The sequence below is a fragment of the Puma concolor genome, chromosome D1 (genome assembly GCF_028749965.1).
Source record: "Puma concolor isolate L17-30 chromosome D1, mPumCon1.1.hap2, whole genome shotgun sequence".
NCBI lineage: Eukaryota > Metazoa > Chordata > Mammalia > Carnivora > Felidae > Puma > Puma concolor.
In genome coordinates this window covers 76,890,911-76,912,791 of record NC_141676.1, presented here as the reverse complement: position 1 = coordinate 76,912,791, position 21,881 = coordinate 76,890,911, and the positions used below count along the sequence as shown (strand labels likewise).

The 21,881-nt window shown below is 46.7% G+C and overlaps 1 protein-coding gene and 1 long non-coding RNA gene across 2 annotated transcripts in view; one reads left to right on the top strand and one right to left on the bottom strand.

The window, feature by feature from the left end:
- LOC147576821 (uncharacterized) overlaps nucleotides 1-8,900 on the top strand; it is a 56,043-nt gene extending 47,143 nt beyond the window's left edge. The window contains exons 4-5 of the long non-coding RNA XR_015241181.1: nucleotides 3,964-4,258; nucleotides 8,217-8,900. This is a non-coding gene — a long non-coding RNA (uncharacterized LOC147576821). The remainder of the gene's footprint in view (nucleotides 1-3,963; nucleotides 4,259-8,216) is intronic.
- Nucleotides 8,901-13,235: 4,335 nt separating this feature from the next.
- PANX1 (pannexin 1) overlaps nucleotides 13,236-21,881 on the bottom strand; it is a 51,317-nt gene continuing 42,671 nt past the window's right edge. The window contains exons 3-5 of the mRNA XM_086678581.1: nucleotides 20,116-20,339; nucleotides 18,398-19,056; nucleotides 13,236-17,848 (exon numbers count right to left, since the gene is read on the bottom strand). Of these exons, the coding sequence (XP_086534707.1) occupies nucleotides 17,769-17,848; nucleotides 18,398-19,056; nucleotides 20,116-20,339 (963 nt within the window). The 3' untranslated portion in view covers nucleotides 13,236-17,768. The remainder of the gene's footprint in view (nucleotides 17,849-18,397; nucleotides 19,057-20,115; nucleotides 20,340-21,881) is intronic.

Here is a 21,881-nt window from a genome sequence, read left to right as displayed (position 1 = left end):
TACATCCAAGTTAGTTAGGATATAGTATAATAATGATTTCAGGAGTAGATGCCAGTGACTCTTCCCCAACATATAACACCCAGTACTCATCCCAGTGAGTGTCCTCCTTAATGCCTCTTGCTCATTTAGTCTGTCCCCCCCAACAACCCCTCCAGCAGCCCTCAGTTCTCTATATTTAAGAGTCTCTTGTGTTTTGTCCCCCTCCCTTTTTTCTATTGTTTTTGCTTCCTTTCCCTTATGTTCATCTGTTTTGTATCTTAAATTCCTCATATGAGTGAAGTCATATATTTGTCTTTATCTGACTACTTTTGCTTAGCATAATACACTCTAGTTCCATCCATGTCATTGCAAATGGCAAGATTTCATTCTTCTCGACTGCCGAGCGATACTCCATTGTGTATGTGTACACACACACACACGCACACACACACGCACACACACATATACATACACCACTTCTTCTTTATCCATTCATCCATTGATGGACATTGGGCTCTTTCCATACTTTGGCTATTGTCAATAGTGCTGCTATAAACATTGGGGTGCATGTTCCCCTTCAAAACAGCACACCTGTATCCCTTGGATAAATACCTAGTAGTGCAATTACTGGGTCATAGGGTAGTTTTATTTTTAATTTTTTGAGGAAACTTCATACTGTTTTCCAGAGTGGCTGCACCAGTTTTCATTCCCACCAGCAGTGCAAAAGCGTTCCTCTTTCTCTGCATCCTTGCCAATATCTGTCATTGCCTGAGTTGTTCATTGTAGCCATTCCAAGTAGATTTTTAAATATTTAAAAAAAATTTTTAAATGTTCACTCATTTTTGATCAATTGTGAGCAGGGGAGGGGCAGAGAGAGGGGGACAGAGGATCTGAAGCAGGCTCCATGCTGACAGCAGTGAGCCCCATGTGGGGTGTGAACCCACGAACCTCAAGATCATGACCTGAACTGAAGATGGACGCTCAACTGACTGAGCCACCCAGGTGCCCCTCCAAGCAGATTTTTTTAAAACTTCACTCTTAAAAAAAATTTTTTTTTAATCTTTATTTTTGAGAGAGAGCATGAATGGGGAAGGGGCAGAGAAAGAGAGGGAGACCCAGAATCCACAGCAGGCTTTGAGCTGTCAGCACAGCCGGAAGCAGGGCTCGAACTTGGGAACGGTGAGATCATGACCCAAGCCGAAGTTGGTGCTTAACTGACTGAGCCACCCAGGCGCCTCTTACAGGCTTCACTCTTAATATGAAATGTATCCTAATCTTTTTGTGGGAAGAAACATTTTCATTTCACCAGAGATGTAGAAACACTGAAGGGGCACACACACAGAGCCTTGATCTTGGTGTCTCCAAAGACACTGCTAAGTGGGAGGAGTGAGAATATGGACAACAGGACTGATATTCTCTCTTTGTAGGAATTCCCTTTTCTGGGAGCCCCTGAAAAGCGAGAAGGCAGAACAAAGGCAGTGGTAAGCTGCTGGGAGTGCTCTCAAGGAATCTTTATCAGCTTAGGCTGGGTTAAACAGATACTTTATATAGGTGCTTAATTTATGACCAAAAGTTGATGCCTTTCATTCTATGCAATGGTTTGAATTAGTTATTCTCAAGCTTTGGGATCATCTTGATGGTTGTTAAAATAGTTGGTTATGGGGCGCCTGGGTGGTTCAGTATAGTTCTTGCTTTTGGCTCAGGTCATAATCTCATGATTCGTGAATTTGAGCCCCACATCGGGCTCTACACTGATGGTGCAGAGCTTGCTTGGGATTCTCTCTCTCTCTCTCTCTCTCTCTCTCTCTCCCTCCCTCCAGCCCTCTCTCTGCCCCTCTCCCACTTTCTGTCTCTCTCTCCCAAAATAAATAAATAAAATTTTTTTAAAAAGTTGGTTAAGGGGCGCCTGGGTGGCTCAGTCGATTAAGCTTCAGACGTCAGCTCAGGTCATGATCTCATGGTTTGTTGAGTTCAAGCCCCGCATCAGACAGCTCAGAGCCTGGAGCCTGCTTTGGATTCTGTGTGCGTGTCTCTCTCTGCCCCTCTCCTGTGTGTGCTCTCTCTCTCTCTCAAAAATAAACAAACATTAAAAAAAATAGTTTGTTAAGATAGCTGCCCCTCCACCCCCACTGAGTTTCTGATTCAGTAGGTCTGGTGTGGGGATTGGGGGTTTGCATTTCTACTGGCTCCCTGGTGCTGCTGCTGATCCGGGGATTACACTTTGAGAACCACAGCTTCAACTGTCCACATTTTCCCCGTTCTTTTTACTCACTCCAGGCAGACCAGGGATTGAAGGGGATATAGAGAGAATTAAAAGAGCTGATGCCCGTTGGGAAGTGGGGAAGAATAGCTGGGGTAAAGGAGGTGGTGGACGGAGCAGCCTGTTTCTGATATTGGTTTGAAGTGTCTAATGGGGATCCAACCTCCAGGCTCTGGACACAGGCTGTTAATTTGTATTCGGCACGCCATCACCAAACCTTCAAATTCAGCTCTCTGGTTTATCACCTCGTGTAAAAGGAAATGAAGATGTAAAAACCCGCGTAGCCCACCATGCGGATCGTAGATATTGTGCAAATTATACCATAGCTCTTGCTGTAAATTTCCTGGGCAGCCAAAAAAGTAGTTACAAGACGAATGGAAGAGGAGGGTGTCGCCACATGGGAATGGAGACGAGGTGGTGACATTTAAAGAAGGAAGGCATTTAGTAGTAACACATATTTGTTGAGTGAATGGACGCATGGCTGTGTTATTTCACAGTGTTAAACGCAAAACTGTTGATGAGACTGAGACAAACTTTAAAGGTTACAAGCTCATTGGTTTTCAGATCATGAGAATTAATAACCCTACTGGACCTCTGTTCTTTCCTACTACAAATGGAAGACTGTGCTCAGCTCAGGCCAGGACGTGTTGAGATGCCGTCACATGTTTCTGTGAATTGAGAGGAAGAGGACAGCTCTAGAAAATTCCTAGGTGAGAAGTTGCCATGCCATCTGGTTCAGGATGGATGCTTCTGACCACCGCTGGAGAGCTTGGGTCTTCCTGATTATTGCCTACATGTCTCACCCTGAACCTCAGCCTCTGAATTATGAGCGCACGTGACCCCAGGTTGGCTCCAGGTCCATACAGGGTTTCCTCCACCATCAGTTTCTACCTGCTCTGCCCCTGGCACTACAGAAACTGGGGTCTGGCCTGGGGCCACACAGCGATTCTGACAACGAAAGAGATTTACGATATCTTCTCTTGTCAAACAACTTGCAAGTTTCTCCCCCTGTGGATAATTCCCGACTTCTGGCAAGATTGTTTCTGGATGTTATGTTCATTTTATGGCAACATATGTTTTAAAAGCTGAGACAATAGCTTGTAGCACCCAGTGTCCCCTGGCTCTGGTTCAGAACTGCCTGAATTTTATCTTCATCACGTCCTTCCAATGGGTCATGTTGGGGTCACCAAAAGTGATTTCTACAGGAAGTTCAGACTTGAAGGCCCTATACAACTCTGGGTGAATCCCAGCAGACCTTTTGCATTACGTTTTAGTGGTTCACTGTTTTAATAGGCCCCGTTAACTGTGCACATGGGGTGCCTGCCTGCAATCCATGTGTCTTTCTGAAGCCAAGCAGTTCGTCCAAATAGAATCTTCTGGAATTGACAATGGGCTGTGAGGCAAACACTCTCCTCAGTACCTTCAGTTCTTGTACAAGGCAAAAATGCACATGAAGCTATCCACAGCAAAAACGATTCTTTTTGGGGGTATCAAATCCAAAGTTGGTTTCTTAAGGATGGACCTAATACTGATTATGGGAGCAATGGCTAATCTATCCTGCGCATCCGCTGGCCCAAGCACTTTGTATATGTTATCTGATTTAGCCGTGACATTGGGAATAATTACATCTGCCATAGGGTGTGGGTTTCCGCGGGGCCTCTGTGCTCTACCTATGTTACTCAATAGGTCTTCTCAACAATTCTATTATGGTCCCCATTTTATAGATGAGGAAGCTGAGGACCTGAGAGGATAAGCCGAGACTTCTTTGAGTATGGATTCTAGAAGCATCAGAAGCCTAAATTCACCAGGCTCCTTTCGGCGTCGGTAAACTGGATAGATTCCCATTGTGAGGCAACCACCAAGAGCCTGAAAACGTAGTACCGGCTGACGGAGGGTTACATTGTACAGCAAGCGAAGGGAGTCAAATCAAGGAAGGAGAGCTAACGGACTTCACTTGTGCCAGGCAGCGTAGCTCTTTGTATGTCTTCCCTCATTTGAACCTCACAAGGGTCTTCTGAGGTAGGTGATACTATCCCCAGTTTTCAGCTGAATATGGAATCATCAGGAGGCTGAGAAGCCCTGAAGTCAAGCACCAAAACCACACTGGGAGCCAGCCTGCCAGCTGGAGAGCCCACCCTCTGAGCCCTCTTTAAATGCACTTGAAAAAGAATTCCTCCCAAGCCAGTAATGCTTGACTGAAATGTTACAGGTTGCTAGAAAAATACGTGTCAGAAAATTATGACACTCTTCCTCTTCCTGAATGATTCAGTCCTAAAAGCATTAAGTGGGCAGAGCAAGGCCCTGGGCGGGGGCTGGAAACAAAAGGAAGAAATGGGGAGGAACGGGAGGAGGGGCCGGCCAGCCTGGGGCCTCACTCCTCGCTGCTCCAGGCTGGGAAGGGGTGCGCGGTGCCCTCCCGTGGGAACAGGGGCGCTGACACCCACGCTGGCCTGTCAGCACAAAGGCGGGGGGCTGGGGGGTCCCTCGGGGAAGCTTCTCCAGCATCTGCTCCAAATGCTGGCAGGTTCACACCCACAGGGCCCATCTGGCTCGCTGACTCAGGGACACTCCTGAGTAGTTCCGAAAATCCCCAAGCCACCCTCACAGTCCCATCTCTCTGCTGCCACTCGTGTGGGGCCCAGGCACGAAACCCCGGGATCAAGTATCCAGCTGCTCTTGGAAACAGTGAAGGTTTTCCTGTCTTAGCAACGACCTTTCCAGATACTTTCCCAGCCAAGTGCCCCGCCGTTGGGTTCTATGAAAACATTCAAGGGGCTTCCCTTGTCCTTAGCTGTCATTAGTGGGTTTCTGTTTGAGGTAAGACAAATGGCCATTATTTCTGAGCTCTATTCGGTGCCAGGTGCATAATATCCTTGAATTTTCACAACAGTCCTGAAAGGTGAACTTTGGCACAAGGAAGAACATTTTAAATGACTTTCCCAGACACCTCTTGTAATTTTAGAGCTAAGGCACTGAACCAGATTTTCTGATCAAAACTCAAATTGAGCTTTTGCAGTGTGCCAGGCTGCCTGCCTTTTCATGAGTTGGGGGTTTTCTAGTTTTCAAATATGGTTTACTTTGTGAACTTGGCTTTTTTTTTTTTTTTAAACAAGAATTAAATGTTTTCCATGTGCCGGCACAATGTTGAGTGCCTTTATTTAGATGCCTTTGATCCTCATTGAAACCCCATGATGATATAGATATTATAGATGAGGAGACCAAGGACTAGAGGAGTCAGGGGCCAAGGTCATACAGAGGTCAGACAGGACTCGGGCAGCTTGCTTAAGCAGCCGTTCCCTTAAATCACTTGATTACATCTATCATCCCCAAACTAAGGGAACATTCTCACTAGATTGTGAAGATAATGTATATTTTTAAATGCCTGGCATACAGGTACTCAACAAATACTGATTCCTTTCTTTTTCTGTCCGGGTTCTAAGGATCTAGAGCGTGACAGTATTGATCCCAGAAGCAAAGATGTTAGACTTCAGAGGCTATTTAGTCTGAGCCCCACACCGAGCAGACAGCTAGGAGAAGTGAAATGATGGATGGAAACAAAGACTTCGTCTTTGTCGGCCTCCCCCAGCACGCCCCCCACCCCCCACCCAAATTCCCAGGAGACTCCATGAAGACCAAAGCCTACTGGTTTGCTCAACTTTATATCCGTCATCTGTTACAGTAGGAGTTTGAAAAGCCTTTGTTGAATGAATGAATGCCAACCTCATCTTGTAGTTAAGTTGCGTTTGAAGTTTTGAAGGCTCCCCCCCCCCCCCCCCACCCCGGAGCTTTGTATCTAGGGGAAAACTGACAATCTTTGGCTCCCTGCCCCAACTCAATCAGTGCTCAGGGGTGACTCATTGACTTGGTGAGGAGCCCAGTTTCCCAGCTAACGCGCTGTACACAGACTGCCCCCGGCCAAGTGCGGGATTAACCACCTGCCATAGGCTGTGGGCTGGGGAGCAGGCACAGTACAGTGGAAGGAACCCTGAATGCATGACCTGGCGTCTCGTACTTGGCCTCCTCTCTCTCTGCGCTGTACTACCCTCCACCCTGCAAGGAAGGAGTGGACCAGACGAGCTCTGACCACAAGGCTGTATACAATGGGGAAACACACTGAGGGAGAGTGTAAATTCATGGGCAGGGTGAATCACTGCCCCAGGCTGGTGTTGATCTTCAGCAAGAGCTCAGAATCAGCTTTCAGGAAAGACCTAATGTTTGCTGAGCACTGTGCTCGTGACTTGCCTTTGTGCTGTTCTGTGGGATCCTCAAAACTAGCTTGTATGGAAAACTCTTCAACAGTAAAAAAGGGATGAGCTATTGATACATGCAGCCACATGAATGGACCTCCAGGGCATGATGCTGAGTGAAAAAAAAAAAACGCCATTTCCAAGGGTTATATTCTGTATGATTCTACTTATATAAGCATTGTAGAAATGACAAAATTATAGAGGTAGAGAATAGATTAGTGGTTGCTAGGGATTGGGGAAGTGTGGGTGGGGGCCTGACTATAAAGGAGAAGCGTGGAATCCTTTTGTAGATATAAAACAGTTCTGGGGTGCCTGGGTGGCTCAATTGGTTAAGTGTCTGACTCTTGATCTCATGGTCTGTGAGATGGAGCCTTGCATCTGTGATCTCATGGTCTGTGTCTTGATCTCATGGTCTGTGAGATGGAGTCAGCTCTGTGCTGACATTGAGGAACCTTCTTGGGATTCTCTCTCCCTCTTCTCTCTCTGCCCCTCCCCTGTTTGCATGCACTTGCTGTCTCTCACTCACTCTCAAAATAAAATAAATAAACTTTAAAACACCAGTCTGTATCTTGATTGATTGTGGTCACACAGATCTATGCAGGTGAGAAATTGTACCAACTAGGCACACACACATACACACACACACACACACGAGTGCATGTAAAACTGATGAAATCTGAATAAAGCATGTAGATTGTACCAATGTCCATTTCCTGGTTTTGATATCATACTATAATTTGTAAGATGTTACCATTGGGGAAGGCTGGGTGAAGGGTAAAGGAGACCTTTCTGTTCTAATTTTACAGTTTCCTGTGGGTCTATAAGTACTTCCAAATAAAAGTTCAGAAAGCCTATGAGATATTATCCCATTCTACAGAAGAGAAACCTGAAGCTCCTGGAGGTCATATAGATAGCTCTTAGTAGGAGAGTAAAAATTTGATTCACTTCTCTTGAAAGCATAGAGTTGAACAAAAATCAATATGGCTGCACTAATGCTTCACGAAGCTGCAACTGAGTAATCTTTTCCTCTCTTCTGCAAAACTCCCCTCCTCCCTTCTTAGCCTTTTGCTTCAGGAACCCGGTACCACCTGGAAAATGTAACGAAAGAGGCTGGCAGGAGGTACACAATTCCTGTTGAGAGTGGCAAGATCCCGTTATTTCCCTATAAAACCCACCAGCCCCTTCCTCCCACCCAGCTTGCAGTTTTTAAAGGCCTCAGCGGGCGGCAGCCTCTTTTGCCCAGCAAAGCAAGAGAGCTAATGCTCCTCTTTATTCCACATTCTCTCTTGGAGTTCCATTTTGGCTGCAAAATATGAGAGTTGGTTTTCAACAACACTCTGACCTCAGAACTGTGAGCTTCTCTGTCTACCAAGGGCTTTGGGTGTGGAAAGGGAGCCGCCATAAGCCAGCCCATTATAGTCCCAAGTTGTTCTCTACTCGCTGACTTCGAAGTTCTCTCTTCAGAGTTTCAGTGCCTGATCCTGCCAAGGGAACACATGCAGTATTTGTTTTTTTCCACCTGGGTGGTGAAAGTCTATGCCTTAGCTCACTGGTGGGCAGACATTTTTGGAGGGCCTCTGCTGTGCACTTTTATTACATCTCTTGGCCCAGGTTCATCAAGGCTTTGGTTGAAGGAGAAGGAATGACCCTGAGCACCCGCAGTTTGCTCTCAGAGGAACGGAACACTTCTTCACCCACAGACTTAACTTTCCCCATCTCGTTTCTTCTAGCTGTGCTTGGCATTTGCTACGCGGAGGTTGGCGTGGGGAGGCGTACCGTGGAGACACTGAGACCAGATGCCTGAATTTAACAGGTCTATGGCTCATTTGAGGAGAACGAGGACAAGTCGCAACAAACAAAACAAGGCAAGAGAGAGCAAGAGCGGTTGGGGAAGCAGCCACCAACTCTCGCTCCAGATGAAAGCTGCTTCAGAGGGAGGTATCTGATTTACAACTCTTCGCAAGCAGGTGATGTGAGTACTCACTGACTTCTTGAGTTTCAAGCAGAGGACACGCGCCCTTCTGAGAAGGTCAGATAATCTTTCAGAAAGGAGCTAGGCTTCAAGAAGAGAGAACCCCAGGCCAGAAGAAGGACACTGGCAAAGGCACAATTAAATTTAAAGCACAAGCCTTTGAGCAGGAGCAAAGATGTGGGCACAGCATTCTGTTTTGACCTACCCTGTCCAATATGGTAGCCACTGGCCACGTGTGACCACTGAGCACTTTAAATGAGGCTAGTGTGACATGACATATGCTGTAAGTGTAAAATACATGGCTGGTAGTTCTAAGACTTAGTACAAAAAAAATGTATGTCTCACTATGTTTTATATTGGTTATATATTGAAATTATATTTTTGGTATATTGGGTTAAAATAATTATTATCACTAATTTCACCAGTCTCCTTTTACTTTTTTTTTTTTTTTTTTTTGGTGTTTTTTTTGAGACAGAGACAGAGCATGAGCAGGGGAGGGACAGAGAGAGAGGGAGACACAGAATGCAAAACAGGCTCCAGACTCTGAGCTGTCAGCACGGAGCCTGACGTGGGGCTCGAACCCACGACCCGTGAGACTGTGACCTAAGGGAAGTCGGACGCTTCACGGACTGAGCCACCCAGGCACCCCTCCTTTTATTTTTTATGTGGCTACTAGAAAATTCTAAATTATGTGGCTCTCATAGTCTATTGGACAGCCTATCTAGCCCATGCTTATTCTAATGCTGACTCTTTTTTCTGCTCCCTTTTGTAGCAGCCGTAGTTTTGGGTAATTTCTCTTAAATGATCTTCCTTATCTCAAGAGGTGATATTATTTATAGAGTACTTTAAAAGATGGTAAAGAGCCTCCAGGGCCTCTCTGCTTAACAGTGCTTCCTTGGTAGCAGTTTTCATATTCAAAATGAGCAAAAGAGATGAACGTTAAAATCTTTACCTCTGAAATCACCATCAGAACAGTCCCTTTTACATTCCTGAAGTTTCCATGGAAGCTCTGGTTCTGAGGGACTCTGCTTCCTCAGGGTAATGTGAATCACAGTTCTGGGGATTTAGAAATGATTTTTGACAACATTTTAGTTTCTCTGGTTTTCCTTTCCCTCGCATCTGAAAAGCCACGTTGAAACCATCAAACAGGACTCTTGCGAGAGTCCTTTCATTCACTGGATTTGACTTGCGTCTCCTTTCCCTGAGGGGTCTGCAGTCGCTAGACCACAAAGGAGCATTTACATGTTCCTTCTCATTTTCTCATCTCATTTTCAAGAAGGGGAACCTAGGACACTGATGTTATTTGAAGGGGGAAGGGGTGGGATTTGAATCAACAAATTGTCCGTTCTGCTGTTCACTGTAATTCAGTTTTAGCAGGAAGGGCACAGAGCTGCTGACTCAAGTCGGCAGCCTCCAGCCCAACCTCTCTCCCATCCCCCTGCCCTCATCCCCGGGTGGTGGGGGTGGTTGTGATGAGGTTTCGGGGTGATGGTGGGGTCTGGAGCTGATGGTCAAGAAGGAATTCTTGAAGATGTCTTTGGTGCAAAGAGGTGATTTTATTAAAGCCTGGGGACAGGACCCATGGGCAGAAAGAGCTGCACTGGGGTTGTGAAGAATGGCTGGTTATATACTGTGGACTTGGGGAGGTAAAGGCAAAAAGGAAGTTTCCAAAGAGATTTTCATATGCTAAAGAAGATTCACAGGAAACTGGAGGCAGAGCTATTGTGGAGCTAAGGTGGTTTTTCCCTCCAACAAAGCATTCACGTTAAGACAGCAGGGAGTTCCTGGAGAAATGTTACACTCTGTGTTTACCTCAAGTATGTGTCAATGGGCTGCAGGTTGGAAGGAAATTTAATTTTACCTGCGAAGTACGTTAGAACCCCTGGAAAATGAAATGACATAAACGGGCATGGGTGCAGATGGTGAAATCACCAACCAGGAAAGCTCCTTAAAAGTGCCTTAGAGGGGCTCCTGGGTGGCTCAGTCAGTTAAGCATCCGACTCTTGGTTTCAGCTCAAGTCAGGTTCTGTGCTGACAGTGCAGAGCCTGCTTAGGATTCTTTTTCTCTGTCTCTCCCCTGCTTGTTCTCTCTCTCTCTCTCAAAAGTAAATGTCAAAAAAAAAAAAAAAAGTGTTTCAGAAAGGCCCCAGTTAAGCCCTCAGTCACTGAAGTGGGAGAAGGAAACAGAAGATGCCTTGTCCTTGGACACCTTGAATTGGGCAAACTGGAGGGAGCAGTGCCGAGACCAATGATCGGCCAGGGGAGCGTCCCTTCTCATTTGATGCTTTCGTCTGTCTGCACTGGGCATTCCCAGGAGACATCATGGGGGATATGAAGGTATGAAAAATTCCTAGGCTGCGGGCCAGGTGCCAGGAATCAGGGACAGGAAGGCACTGTTCCAACAGTGGGAGACAGGCAGTCCTGCCTTGCACTGAGCCAAAATGTGTGATCTGAGCTCAGCAGGGGGAGCGGTGCGGTTTAAGAGGAGTGGGGGGGGGGGGTAACAGAGGGATGCCTGCAGTGGATGCTGGAGCATTTTTCTTACTGTGGCAAAATGCACGTAACATAACATTTAACGCCTTAACCACTCTTAAGTGTACATTTCAGTAGTGATAAGTACATTCCCATTGTTGTATAACCACTCTCCAATCTGTGGAACTCTTTCCGTTTTGCAAAACTGAACTCTGTTTTGTTTAAACAAACTCTCTCGTCCCCTCTCCCCAGCCCCTGGAAAACCCCATTCTACTCTATTTCTGTGAATCTCACTGCTCTAGGTAATGCATAGAAGTAGAATCCTATGAGGTTGTCTTTTTGTGATTGACTCGTTTCACTGAGTATGATGTCTTCAAGGTTCATCCATGTTGCACCGTGTATCAGAAATTGCTTCCTTTTTTAAGGAGGGTCTGTATATAAATGATTCCATTATCGGTTCATCCACCGATGGACATTTTGGTTGCTTCCATATTTTGGCTATTGTGAATAATGGTGCTGTAACACAGATGCACAGTTCTTCAAGAGCCCAATTTCAGGGGCACCTTGGTGGCTCAGTCAGTTAAGCGTCTCTTGGCTTGGGTTCAGATCATCATCTCAGGGTCATGAGATCAAGCTCTGAGTTGGGCTGTGTGCTGAATCTGGCGCCTGTGTAAGATTCTCTCTCCCTACTCCCTCTACTGTTTGTGCTCTTACTCTCTCTCAAAAAAGACCCGAATTTCAGTTCTCTGAGTTATATACCCTGCTTTGGACTTGCTGACTGAAAAAAAAGTCAACCTCAAAGTAGGTTAGTAAAGGCTTTGTTCCCTGTCTTACCGAGGACTATATAGCCCAGCAGGCAGTTTTCCAGATTGCTCTGAAGAACTCCAAAGCTTGTTAGCTCACAGGGGATCATGTGCAAAAAGGGGAAGGAATATACCTGCCTACAGGCAGCTCTCTAAAGGTATAATTGCATGTCACAAGATCTAGTGCGGTTATAAAAATCAAGGTTTCCTAATTTCCACACAGACATGACAAAGACCCTTTTGTCACCTTAACATGTTAGTGCACAGACTGGACAGTCCTTCTCCCTCTGCCCCCGCCCCCACCCATTCATATGTTGAAACCCTAGCCCCCCAATGCTACTGTATTTGGAGATAAGGTCTTGAGGAGATAATTATGAGCTCATAAGGGTGGGGTCCTAACACCATAGGACTAGTAGCCTTAGAAGAGGAAAAGAGACATATGTCCCCACCCTCACCCCAGCCCCACCCCAATCACCACATACACCAAGGAAAGGCACGTGTGGACGTGGCAAGAAGGCAGCTGTGTGCGAGCCAGGAAGAGTTCTCACCAGACACTGAATTGGCTGGAACCTCCACCTTGGATGTCTAGCCTCCAGAAAGAGGGTCCCTTCTCATAAGAAAGTGATTCTGTTGTGTAAGCCACCAGCCTCTGGGGTTCTGTTATGGCAGCCTGAGCTACTACAGGTCCAGAAGTGGGGTTGCTGGCTGGATCAGATGGCAATTCTATGCTTAATTTTCTGAGGACCTGACATACTGTTTTCCATAGTGGCTGCACCATTTGACATTCCCACTGACACAGAGCTGACTTTTGAACAGAAGGGAAGAGGGGGTGGGGACAGGGAAGAGCGCCTGAGGAAGAAGAGGGTCCTTTAAGGAGCAGGACATGAGGCTGCATCCGAGATGGGAGGGACGGTGGTAGAGATGAGCCTGAAGAAGCAGAAGTGTGTTCTTTATCCCCAAATCCGTGAAGACTCTCAAGGGATTTAAAATGGTGGGGGTGAGGTGGGGAGGGCTGGCATGACCGGATTTGTATTCTCAACAGTCTTGAGAGGAATGTAGAAGATGCTTAGACAGGGAAAGACTATAAAAGAAATTCAGGAAAGAGGGGGTCAGAGGCTCGAAGATAGCTCTGGGAATGGAGGGAGGCCTCAGACAGATGTCGAGGTTGTACAGCAAGCTCAGAGACAGAGGGGCTGGGATTTAGGAGAACCTCCCAAGATGGCCCTATGATTCTCCCCCGTGGTTACGCCTGTACAGTCTCCTCCCCCTTAGTGGGCAGGACCTGGGACTCGATTCTAGGCAATAGAGCGCGTGTGATTTCTGCTGTGGAAATTGCAGGATCCGTGGGCCCTTAATCGAGGACTTTCTTCTTCGGTTGCTGCCAGCCGGCTTGTGGAGAGTACCTAGTGAATCTCATGTGTCCAGCAGAGAGGAATATGGGCCTCCCCACGCATTTCAGGGCCCGTCTTCCTTGAAGAGAAGGCAAGAAGCAGGAAGACACATTTTTCACTGGTGAGAGAAGTTTTATTTAGGTGGGCATAACAGTGCAGAACCAAAAGAGTGCTTCACCCTTCCCTACACAGCAGCCTTGATTTAGGGAGGGATCCACCTTTCATCCCTCCCTAAAGGGAGGCCGGCTGGATCAGAACGCAGAACTTGGACAGGCGGCTTACGTGGAAATACAAAAATGTAACAGTGATAGCCACCAAACTAGAGAGTTTCAAGGTTCTTGTGCTTTAAGGACCGTTTTCTAACCATGATACGCTGTCATCCTTTGATCCTTGTGGAACAGAAAGTGATCGTTCTTACCAAATGATACAGCAAAAAGAGCATGCGTGTCTCTCTTTAAAAGTTCTGGAGATGTTTGGTCGTTGAAAAGAATGTGAATTACACCTAGAGCACCGCTTTACAGAACCCCATTAGGCTGTAATTACGGTGCCTTTAAAAAACTCCGACTTGTAAACAGGAATTGATGGCTTCATCCTTTGTAGGGAACACTGGTGACACTGTCAAATTCTACAAGGACTTTCCTCCTCTGGTGGGCAGGGGAGAGCACTCAAGGCATTAGAAACTCTTGTCACTTTCAAGAACTTGAAGAACAATCACGGATCAAACACATGCTTTCAGTGACACAGTATTTTTACGGCTAAAGAGAGAACGCTGAAACAATACATTTCATTTCCAGCAGGCCGAACAAAGCAATCACGAATTAACATCTATTATGTTCCACAAATGACACAATATCATCTTTGCCAATCTTTTTTAAAGGTTTCACATCACTTGTGAAAAACAGGACCAAAAGGCCAACGATCACCCAGAAGGAGCCACTTCATCTCCACGCCCTCAGAAGAACCCCCAATTACTGGCAATTGCGCATTTCAATCAACGTTCCTTTTCAAGAGGTCGTTCTGGAAAATAACGGAGATCAGGGGCTTTAAAACTTCAATTTCAAAAAAAAAAAAAATTCATCACTGCAAGGCAACACTGAACTTGTACTGAACTTGGAAACTGGTCACAACTTCACAGTAAAAAGCCAAGGACTGTCATTACTTACATGTAGAGACCTAGTCATTTACAGAAATATTCCTCTCTCCACCGTGAGGCTGAGTCTCCCCTCTCGTCTCCTGCCGAGGACAGTTTGCCTTTTAAATCAACACAGTTAGTTGCCAACAAACTAGGACTTCTCCTAACAGTGTGTTCATGTGTTCACCAAATATTTACACAATGTCCGTTACACTCCAGCCAGTCGCTGTGTTAGGAGCCTGCGGTACAGCACTAGATAACAACTCCCATCACTGTAGATATTCTGTCAACTGGGACTGACAATAAGCAAAATAAACCAACGCGAACACAGTTTAAAACGCATGCGGCAATCCACCCCCAGGAGCAGAACTCCCTGTCACAGGACGGAGGCCGGCAGCGCCCCCAGCCCACCTCCGCTCAGTGTTGGATAGGAGAGGATGCTCAGTGAACAGGGAGCTTCTACGAGCGAGCGAAACACAGACGTGCAGCAAGCCCTGCCGCACAGCTGGAAGTTCCCGCATTTTCACAGCACAGCTACAAAGGAGGACAAAGCATTTGACAAGGGCTGTGCTCACCCTCACCCGCACTCTAGAGAAGCCGGACAGGGGTCGCTCCGGGCCACTGCCAGCCACACGCACTCTCTTAGTTGACTTTTTCAGCCTGACTCTACAAAATGAAATCCATTCCTCAAAAGGTAGAGCACGCTCAAGAGTGCGCAGACACGATTTCACTAAACACGCAGCAGCTTTCCACGTGGGCAAAGGGGCCTCCGTTCTGTGCCGTGCGCCTTGGTCTCCAGCCACAAGAGCACAGCTTCGTGGACGACAATGGCCCCCTGAAGGTGTATTTAGTGTTGTGTGCATCCCAGAGGAAAGGGTTCGTAGCTTTAAAAGTATTGGCAAGGGGTCTGTAACTTCCTGGAGGCTTAAGAATGTCTACATTCCCGTCTTAAGATGGGAAGTCTCTGCCTTCCGTGTGGTAAAAGCGAACACGTGGCTGGATACTGCTTTCAGAATGATCCGTTCGAGGCCCAGCTGGTGCTTTACTAGGAAGACGTGAGCCGGAAACAAAGTCAGTCGCTGGGGTACACATTTAGGATCGGTCTGTCCCCTTTTAAATGACTCTTACCCTCAGAAAATGGGACCCTCAAAAGTAGTCCTGTAAGCCAGCAACTCACAGGAGATGAACGAGTTACCTTCCTTGATAACACTTTTTCCCAAGCCAGAATGTATGACCAGGCATCCATATCAGCCCCTTAGCTCCACGACTGTTGTTCACGGGCAACTCCATGTCCGCCACAGGCTTGCCCTCACCCGCAAGGTCAGGTGCAAAAGGCCAGTGGAGCTCCTACTACTCAAAATCGATACCTTATCATTTTGTCCAAGCTTCAGACTGGAGTACTTGTGGCTAAAGAAGCTCTGGGAAAAACTGCGACCAGATTCTTAAAACCACCGGCTACAGAGGCTACGGCAGAGAGGAAAACAATATGGCATCCACCCAGAACACAGAGCGTTTGCTGGAAGTTTTCTGGAAGGGCCTTTATTGTGGCTGCTCCTTTTTTGTACCTGCCTCTGCCTTTGCGGCCTTTGACTAGACTGTGAACTCCTCAAAGCTGTGCCTTATTCATCAGAGCCACACAATCAGTGACTAGCAGGACTAGCCTGGGACATCGCAGACCCCACTGGAGCTCAGCAGGTAGGAACAGCAAAAAGGAACAGAGGTCAAGGACTCCAACCACAATCCTGATGAAAGGATTACGTGTGCCAGGGCTTACGGAACTGCTGTTTTCCTAAGATAATGGATCCACTTTTACTTCTTCAAAATACAAATAAGGGGCAGCCTGTAGAGAAGATGAAGCTTTTGTGGGGGCGGGGGAAGTATATGATAGAAAAATACCTCTCCGAAATCTTTTCCGAGTATAAAAAGAAACCAGTGAGGAGAACTGTGAACAGTGAACACACACACACAGTGATATAAAAATGAGGGGAAATGGGATATTTAGGTTACTACCATTTCTAAATCACACTGTAATTCAATGGTAATAAATATCACGTAATAAGAATAATTTAAAGCACTGATTGCATCCTTAATACTTATTATTAGCTTTCCATCTCAGAAACCATCACAGAGGCACAGCTAAAATCCACTTCTGTGAATACTCTGGAGAGAGACTAGAATATTCTCAGAATATTCTCAGCTTATATAACTTTTGTTTTTCAAAAAACAGTAATTATATTAAACAACTATCGCTAAGAGTCAAACGTAAACTTTAGGTTCCTGAGGATTACTTACTTTAGAAATGTGTTAACGTCCTAAGAACAAACACAGGGAGATCCACAGATACGGTTTTAAAGAATTTTGTATAAAATGTAAACATAGTTAGGACCCACTTACATGGTTAGAAAGGGAAAAGTTTTTTTTACATACTCTGAATCGGACTTAAATGTTTATGAAATAATGCTTGGGTGTTATATACCCGTTTTTAACATGTAGTCTACAATTCTCCATCAAAACCAGAACGTCCTTCCCAAATGGCCTCAAGTTTGATACCATACACTTCTAAATTAAAATGAATTTTTAAAAGATATGCTCCAGTGTAAATAAACCGCTAAGTTGTTCTGGCTCCAAGCACGCCATATGGCAGATGTCATTTATATGTTCTGATCATAATAAGCAAAATGTCCCTCGTTTTAAGCATTCTGTGTTCCGCTCATTTAAGTAACATCCTGTTTCGATTCTTTTGACAGCAGAGGATTACCTGCAGAAAACCCCTTGGAAAACTGAGTTGCTGTGCACGTGCAGATTTCCCCACGGGGCCCTTTTCGCGGCATTCTTTTCCTGTACAGAAGTCACAATGAAGTATCCTTTGCACACATCTCGTTCACCAAGTCTCCCGTCAGAGCAGTGCATGGGCCTGCAGCCCTTCCCAGCAGAGTGCGACAAACTCAGTTAGCCAGGGTGACAAGCAGCAGTGTGAAGAGACACCAGCACCGTCCCCAGGTTAGGACACCACCGGGAGCAGGACTGCCTGTGGGTTGGTGGATGTTTCTCTTGTCCAACAGTTATTAACACAGAGGAGACTCAGATTAAAATTGTATCCTGACATGTTTATTATTTTTTCCTGAAACAAATTAAAAATAAGGCCTCCCAAAGTCCTTGCTGGTAGCTCTGAGTCTCACTGCACTATCTCCACAGAAAGGTGTCCCTCTGAGGCACTCAAAGGGCTAGGACTCTTTGATGAGCCTTTCCACTTTCCATTCGATGAGGACTTAAACATCAACACTTGCTGTGGTTCACTCATCTCCATGGTGCTTCTCGTTGGAAGTCCATGAACCTTACTTCCACACCATTCTGTTGACCGTAATTTTCATCAGGGACTCGATAAGACACGCTCAGTGTTTCTACCAAGAAGCACTGGCTGCAAACCAGCTGGAAACCCGACCCGAGTGCTTCAGCCGTTACAAATCCCACCTCACAGAAGTCACAGATCTCAAGTTCAAAGGAAAAAACCTTCAGCAAGAAGAATCCAGAAGCCTCTGCCGAGCATCCTTCCCTCCATTGCTTGCTTTAGTTTCACTGGGTGCATTCAAATCTGTCAAAATGGAAAACAAATATTGATGGCAGAAGTCACACAGCAGGAAGCCACAGCAGGAATTACTTTCCCTTCTAGAAATCTCAGCATTCTTTGCCTTACCGGCTTTTGCTTCTGAGCCAAATTTCAGAGCACAGTGAAGCTAGGTCAGCGCCACGACTAAATCAATGAACTTTCAGCCTCTTTGAAAGGAGGTGGACAACAACAGGCAAGAGGCTCAGAGGTGCAGGGACAGAAGCAGCAGAACGGGACAAGCATGAGCGAGCATGACAGCAAGCAGGAATGCCTGAGCAAGAGGCAGCGCAGGAGACAGCGTGAGGAGGAAAAGGAGGAGAGAACAGTCTGGAGGAGGCACACCTTCCTGTGGAGGTCTGAGGCAGCACCAGTTCTCTCCCTCCGTCACCCAGTAGGGGAGGGGTCTCACCTAAGACCACACAGGAGAATGGTTTAGGGACGCCGGGCCGGGGTAAAGACGGGACGGTTCGTGGAGGCCGGCCGCCTGGGTGTTCCGTGGGCTTCCTCAGCCTCTGCCCTGAGAGCTAACCCTACCTTTGAGCTCTGCTGTCGGGTCTTCCTCCTCCTGTGCCATCATCTCCACAGTCTCGGGTCCTCTGCCGTCGACAACGTCCATCTTGATCAGGCCAAGGTTCGTGAGGAGAAGCATTGGGTCGACACCCTGGCTGCTGCTTTTGATGTTCTCCAGCACCTTCAGACACTTGTAGGACTTGAGCTCACTTATGTTCTCCTCCAGGAAAAGATTGTAGAGACTCAGGTCATTGTACCCTTCAGACTTGAAACGCAGGACTTCGAAAGTGGGCAGGATTTCGTACACTTTGAGAATGTCCGTCTTCTGTCGGGACGGAACACAGAGCGTGTAGACAACCACGGGAGCCAACAGGATGTACACCATGAGGTTGATAAAGCTGAGCAGCTGGAAGATGCCGACGGCGATGAGCTTGCACTGAAACCGCTCGGGGATGGTGGTGTCATTTCTCAGGATCCCCGACTTGATGCTGCACACAAACTCATCTGAGAGGGAGGAGAGGCTGAAGTAATAGCCCAGGTAGATGCACGCTAACAGTATTATGCTGAGGGTCAGCAACCGGCAGCTGACGTACTTGACGATCAAATTGTTACAGTGTTTCTTCGTCTTCAAGTACTGCTCCACAATTGGGTACTTGAAGTGGCTTTCAGATATCTCCCACAAACTAAAGGGGGTGGGGGGAGAATAAAAACTTCAACCCTTACGAAGATCAAATGTTAAAGACGTACACACAGAGCAATATCACACTAAAAATCTCAAACACCTTTCCTCCCTCCCTACTTTACCTATAACTTCGCTGGGGTATCAGGGAATAAAATCCTGTTTAAAAAAATCAAATAAAATGCTCTCCCCCTTAACGTTTTAAAGGTCTGGTTCATTAAATGAGTTATAATTGTAAATCCTTAAAGTGCCTGGCACTCAGTAAATGCTAAATGTTGACTGTTTGATTCTACTACTTTAAAAAAAAAAAAAAAACCTACAATTTTCTCAAGTGTGCAGAATAAAGACTTTCCAGCCCAACCAGAACATGCGCGCCTCCTGCAGGCAAGGGGCAGGAGGCAGCCAGCTCCTAGGGCAAGGGGGGGTCAGGCTCCAGACGGACAGACCAGGGTCAGGTCCCAGCTCTCCCACTGGTAGCTATGGGAGAATGTTTTTATCTGGGGAAAAGGTGGGGGGCAGTAAATAAATGCAGTTAGTTGTAACGACATTCTGAGGGTTAAATGAGATAATGTACTAGGAGAGCTCAATGTGGTATCGGGAATATTAGCTATAAATATGATCACCATTGTTGATGACAAGAACCAGAGAAGACTGTGCAACAGGCAATGCACTGCCTACTCATTGCCCATTTTTCTCACCCCGGTTCTCCAAGCTCAGCAGCCCCATAATCCTCTGTGCTTCTCCATTGAGGAGCAGGTCAAAGCAAGCAAGTACGTAGCGCCTTAACCTGTTACCCTACCTACATCTGCCTTCCAGACCACGAGACGGCGGCATTGCTCGCAAAAAGGGAAAGTTTCCTGATGTGAGGACAGGTGCGGAGGCAGGCAGGTGGGGGTGAGATTCGCGGGGGCGGGCCTTCCAGGCTCCCACAGCCTGTCTGTAGGTGGATGACCACCCCCCCCCCCATCTAGTACAGTGCGAACCGTAAGCCCAGAGGGGCAGGAGAAGGGCTGAGACGTCACACCCCAAAGCCTGATGAGAAACGAGCCGGGGGCTGAGTTACCTTTGTCCTGTGTTCTCATTAACACCTGGAACGGGGCCGGGACCGTCTCTCATGTCCTGATCACACACGCTCTTTGCGGCTTTAATGGAGCGGTTGTATACTTTGTCAAGTTCTTCCATGATAAACTTCAAATCTGAGCAAAGATGAGGAGCTGCTGCAAAACGCCAGAACAGGGCGGGCAGGTACAGGAGGATGGCGACCAGGAGCAGGATGTAGGGGAAAAACTGGAAAACAAGAGAGCAAATCATGGGTTCAACAGGTGCCCCACTTAAGTAAACAAAGTGTACCAGTGCTGCTCTCACTTTTCTCACTTTGAGACAATGTGCACACGCATGTCAATTTCGGAAATAGGGCTCATTACCTCGTAACCATTTTTGGCTGAATTCACCTGCGCAGCTACTTAACAGCGGTAACTACCTTTTTTTCCCCCTCCAAAAGACTTCAATTTGAATTTTTTTTTTTTTTCAACGTTTGTTTATTTTTGGGACAGAGAGAGACAGAGCATGATTGGGGGAGGGGCAGAGAGAGGGAGACACAGAATCGGAAACAGGCTCCAGGCTCCGAGCCATCAGCCCAGAGCCCGACGCGGGGCTCGAACTCACGGACCGCGAGATCGTGACCTGGCTGAAGTCGGACGCTTAACCGACTGCGCCACCCAGGCGCCCCAAAAGACTTCAATTTGAAATAACTGGCAACTACACAGTGACGCGTGGTGCCTCCGCCCTAATCACGGAAGGGAACAAAAAAATAAAATTACTCCCACGGCCTTTAGAGTAATCCCTCAGTAAAATCCCAATTAGGGAACGGATAAATGTCACAGTGGTCTCTGGTGGTTTTTGGGTTGTTTTCCATTGCCATGGTGTTAGGAGGTCACTAATCTTAGAGCTCTTTTCTTTCTCCTCTCTCTAGAATTTGGGAGAACGACCCAGGAATGCAGACCTTATCCAATACGAATTAGAAAAATTGTGGCTTCAGTGATCCAATAGTCACCCCTATTAAACAGCTGGAATAAGCCGTTAAAATTCACAGAATGCAGAATAGGCCTTCCATGCTGGACACTCCTGAGGACCACCCAACACCCTCATTTTACAGTGGAGTAATCTCAAGTCCAGACAAGCCAACCGTGACGGGCAACAGACATGTGGAGAGCATCTGGATGTGGATGTACGTGCAAAACAAACACAGAGGGGTTCAGGAGTCAGAGAAAGCAAAGAGCACCCGGTCACCAGGTCCATCCAGCCTTAGGAAAGGCTTAGCCCTGAGAGAAGATAAAGGAACACCATGTACCGCAGTTAGCACGGACCTGAGATTTAGTCCAGCTTAAGCATTCTTGGGTACTGAGGTCACTGAGCCTCTCACTCTCAGAATGAAATGGTTGTGTGATACAGGTATTATGAAGACTAAATTAGATAGTTTATGAAAAGTGTTTAGTGTGGTGCCTGGCATGTAAAATGCACGACAGCACACCAGCTAAAACCAACAGAAGGGCCACCTGGTGGGCACGTGATCTTTAGTCCTCGCATGGACACTGATAAGGCCTTTATCAATGGCTTTACTCTCAAAGGGGAAGAGGAAGCCCAGAACAGCTCCTAGCCACAGAGGACAAAGTGAACCCACGGCCATGCCTTTCCCACTGGAATACGCTGCAAATTATTTCTCTGGAAAATTTCTCCCGATCTTTGGCTTGGTCTCCAATTGCCTCAGAGTTGTGACAGTGATGGCCTTGAGATGACACAGAAGTCCCACCCCACAGATCTCTAGGGGCA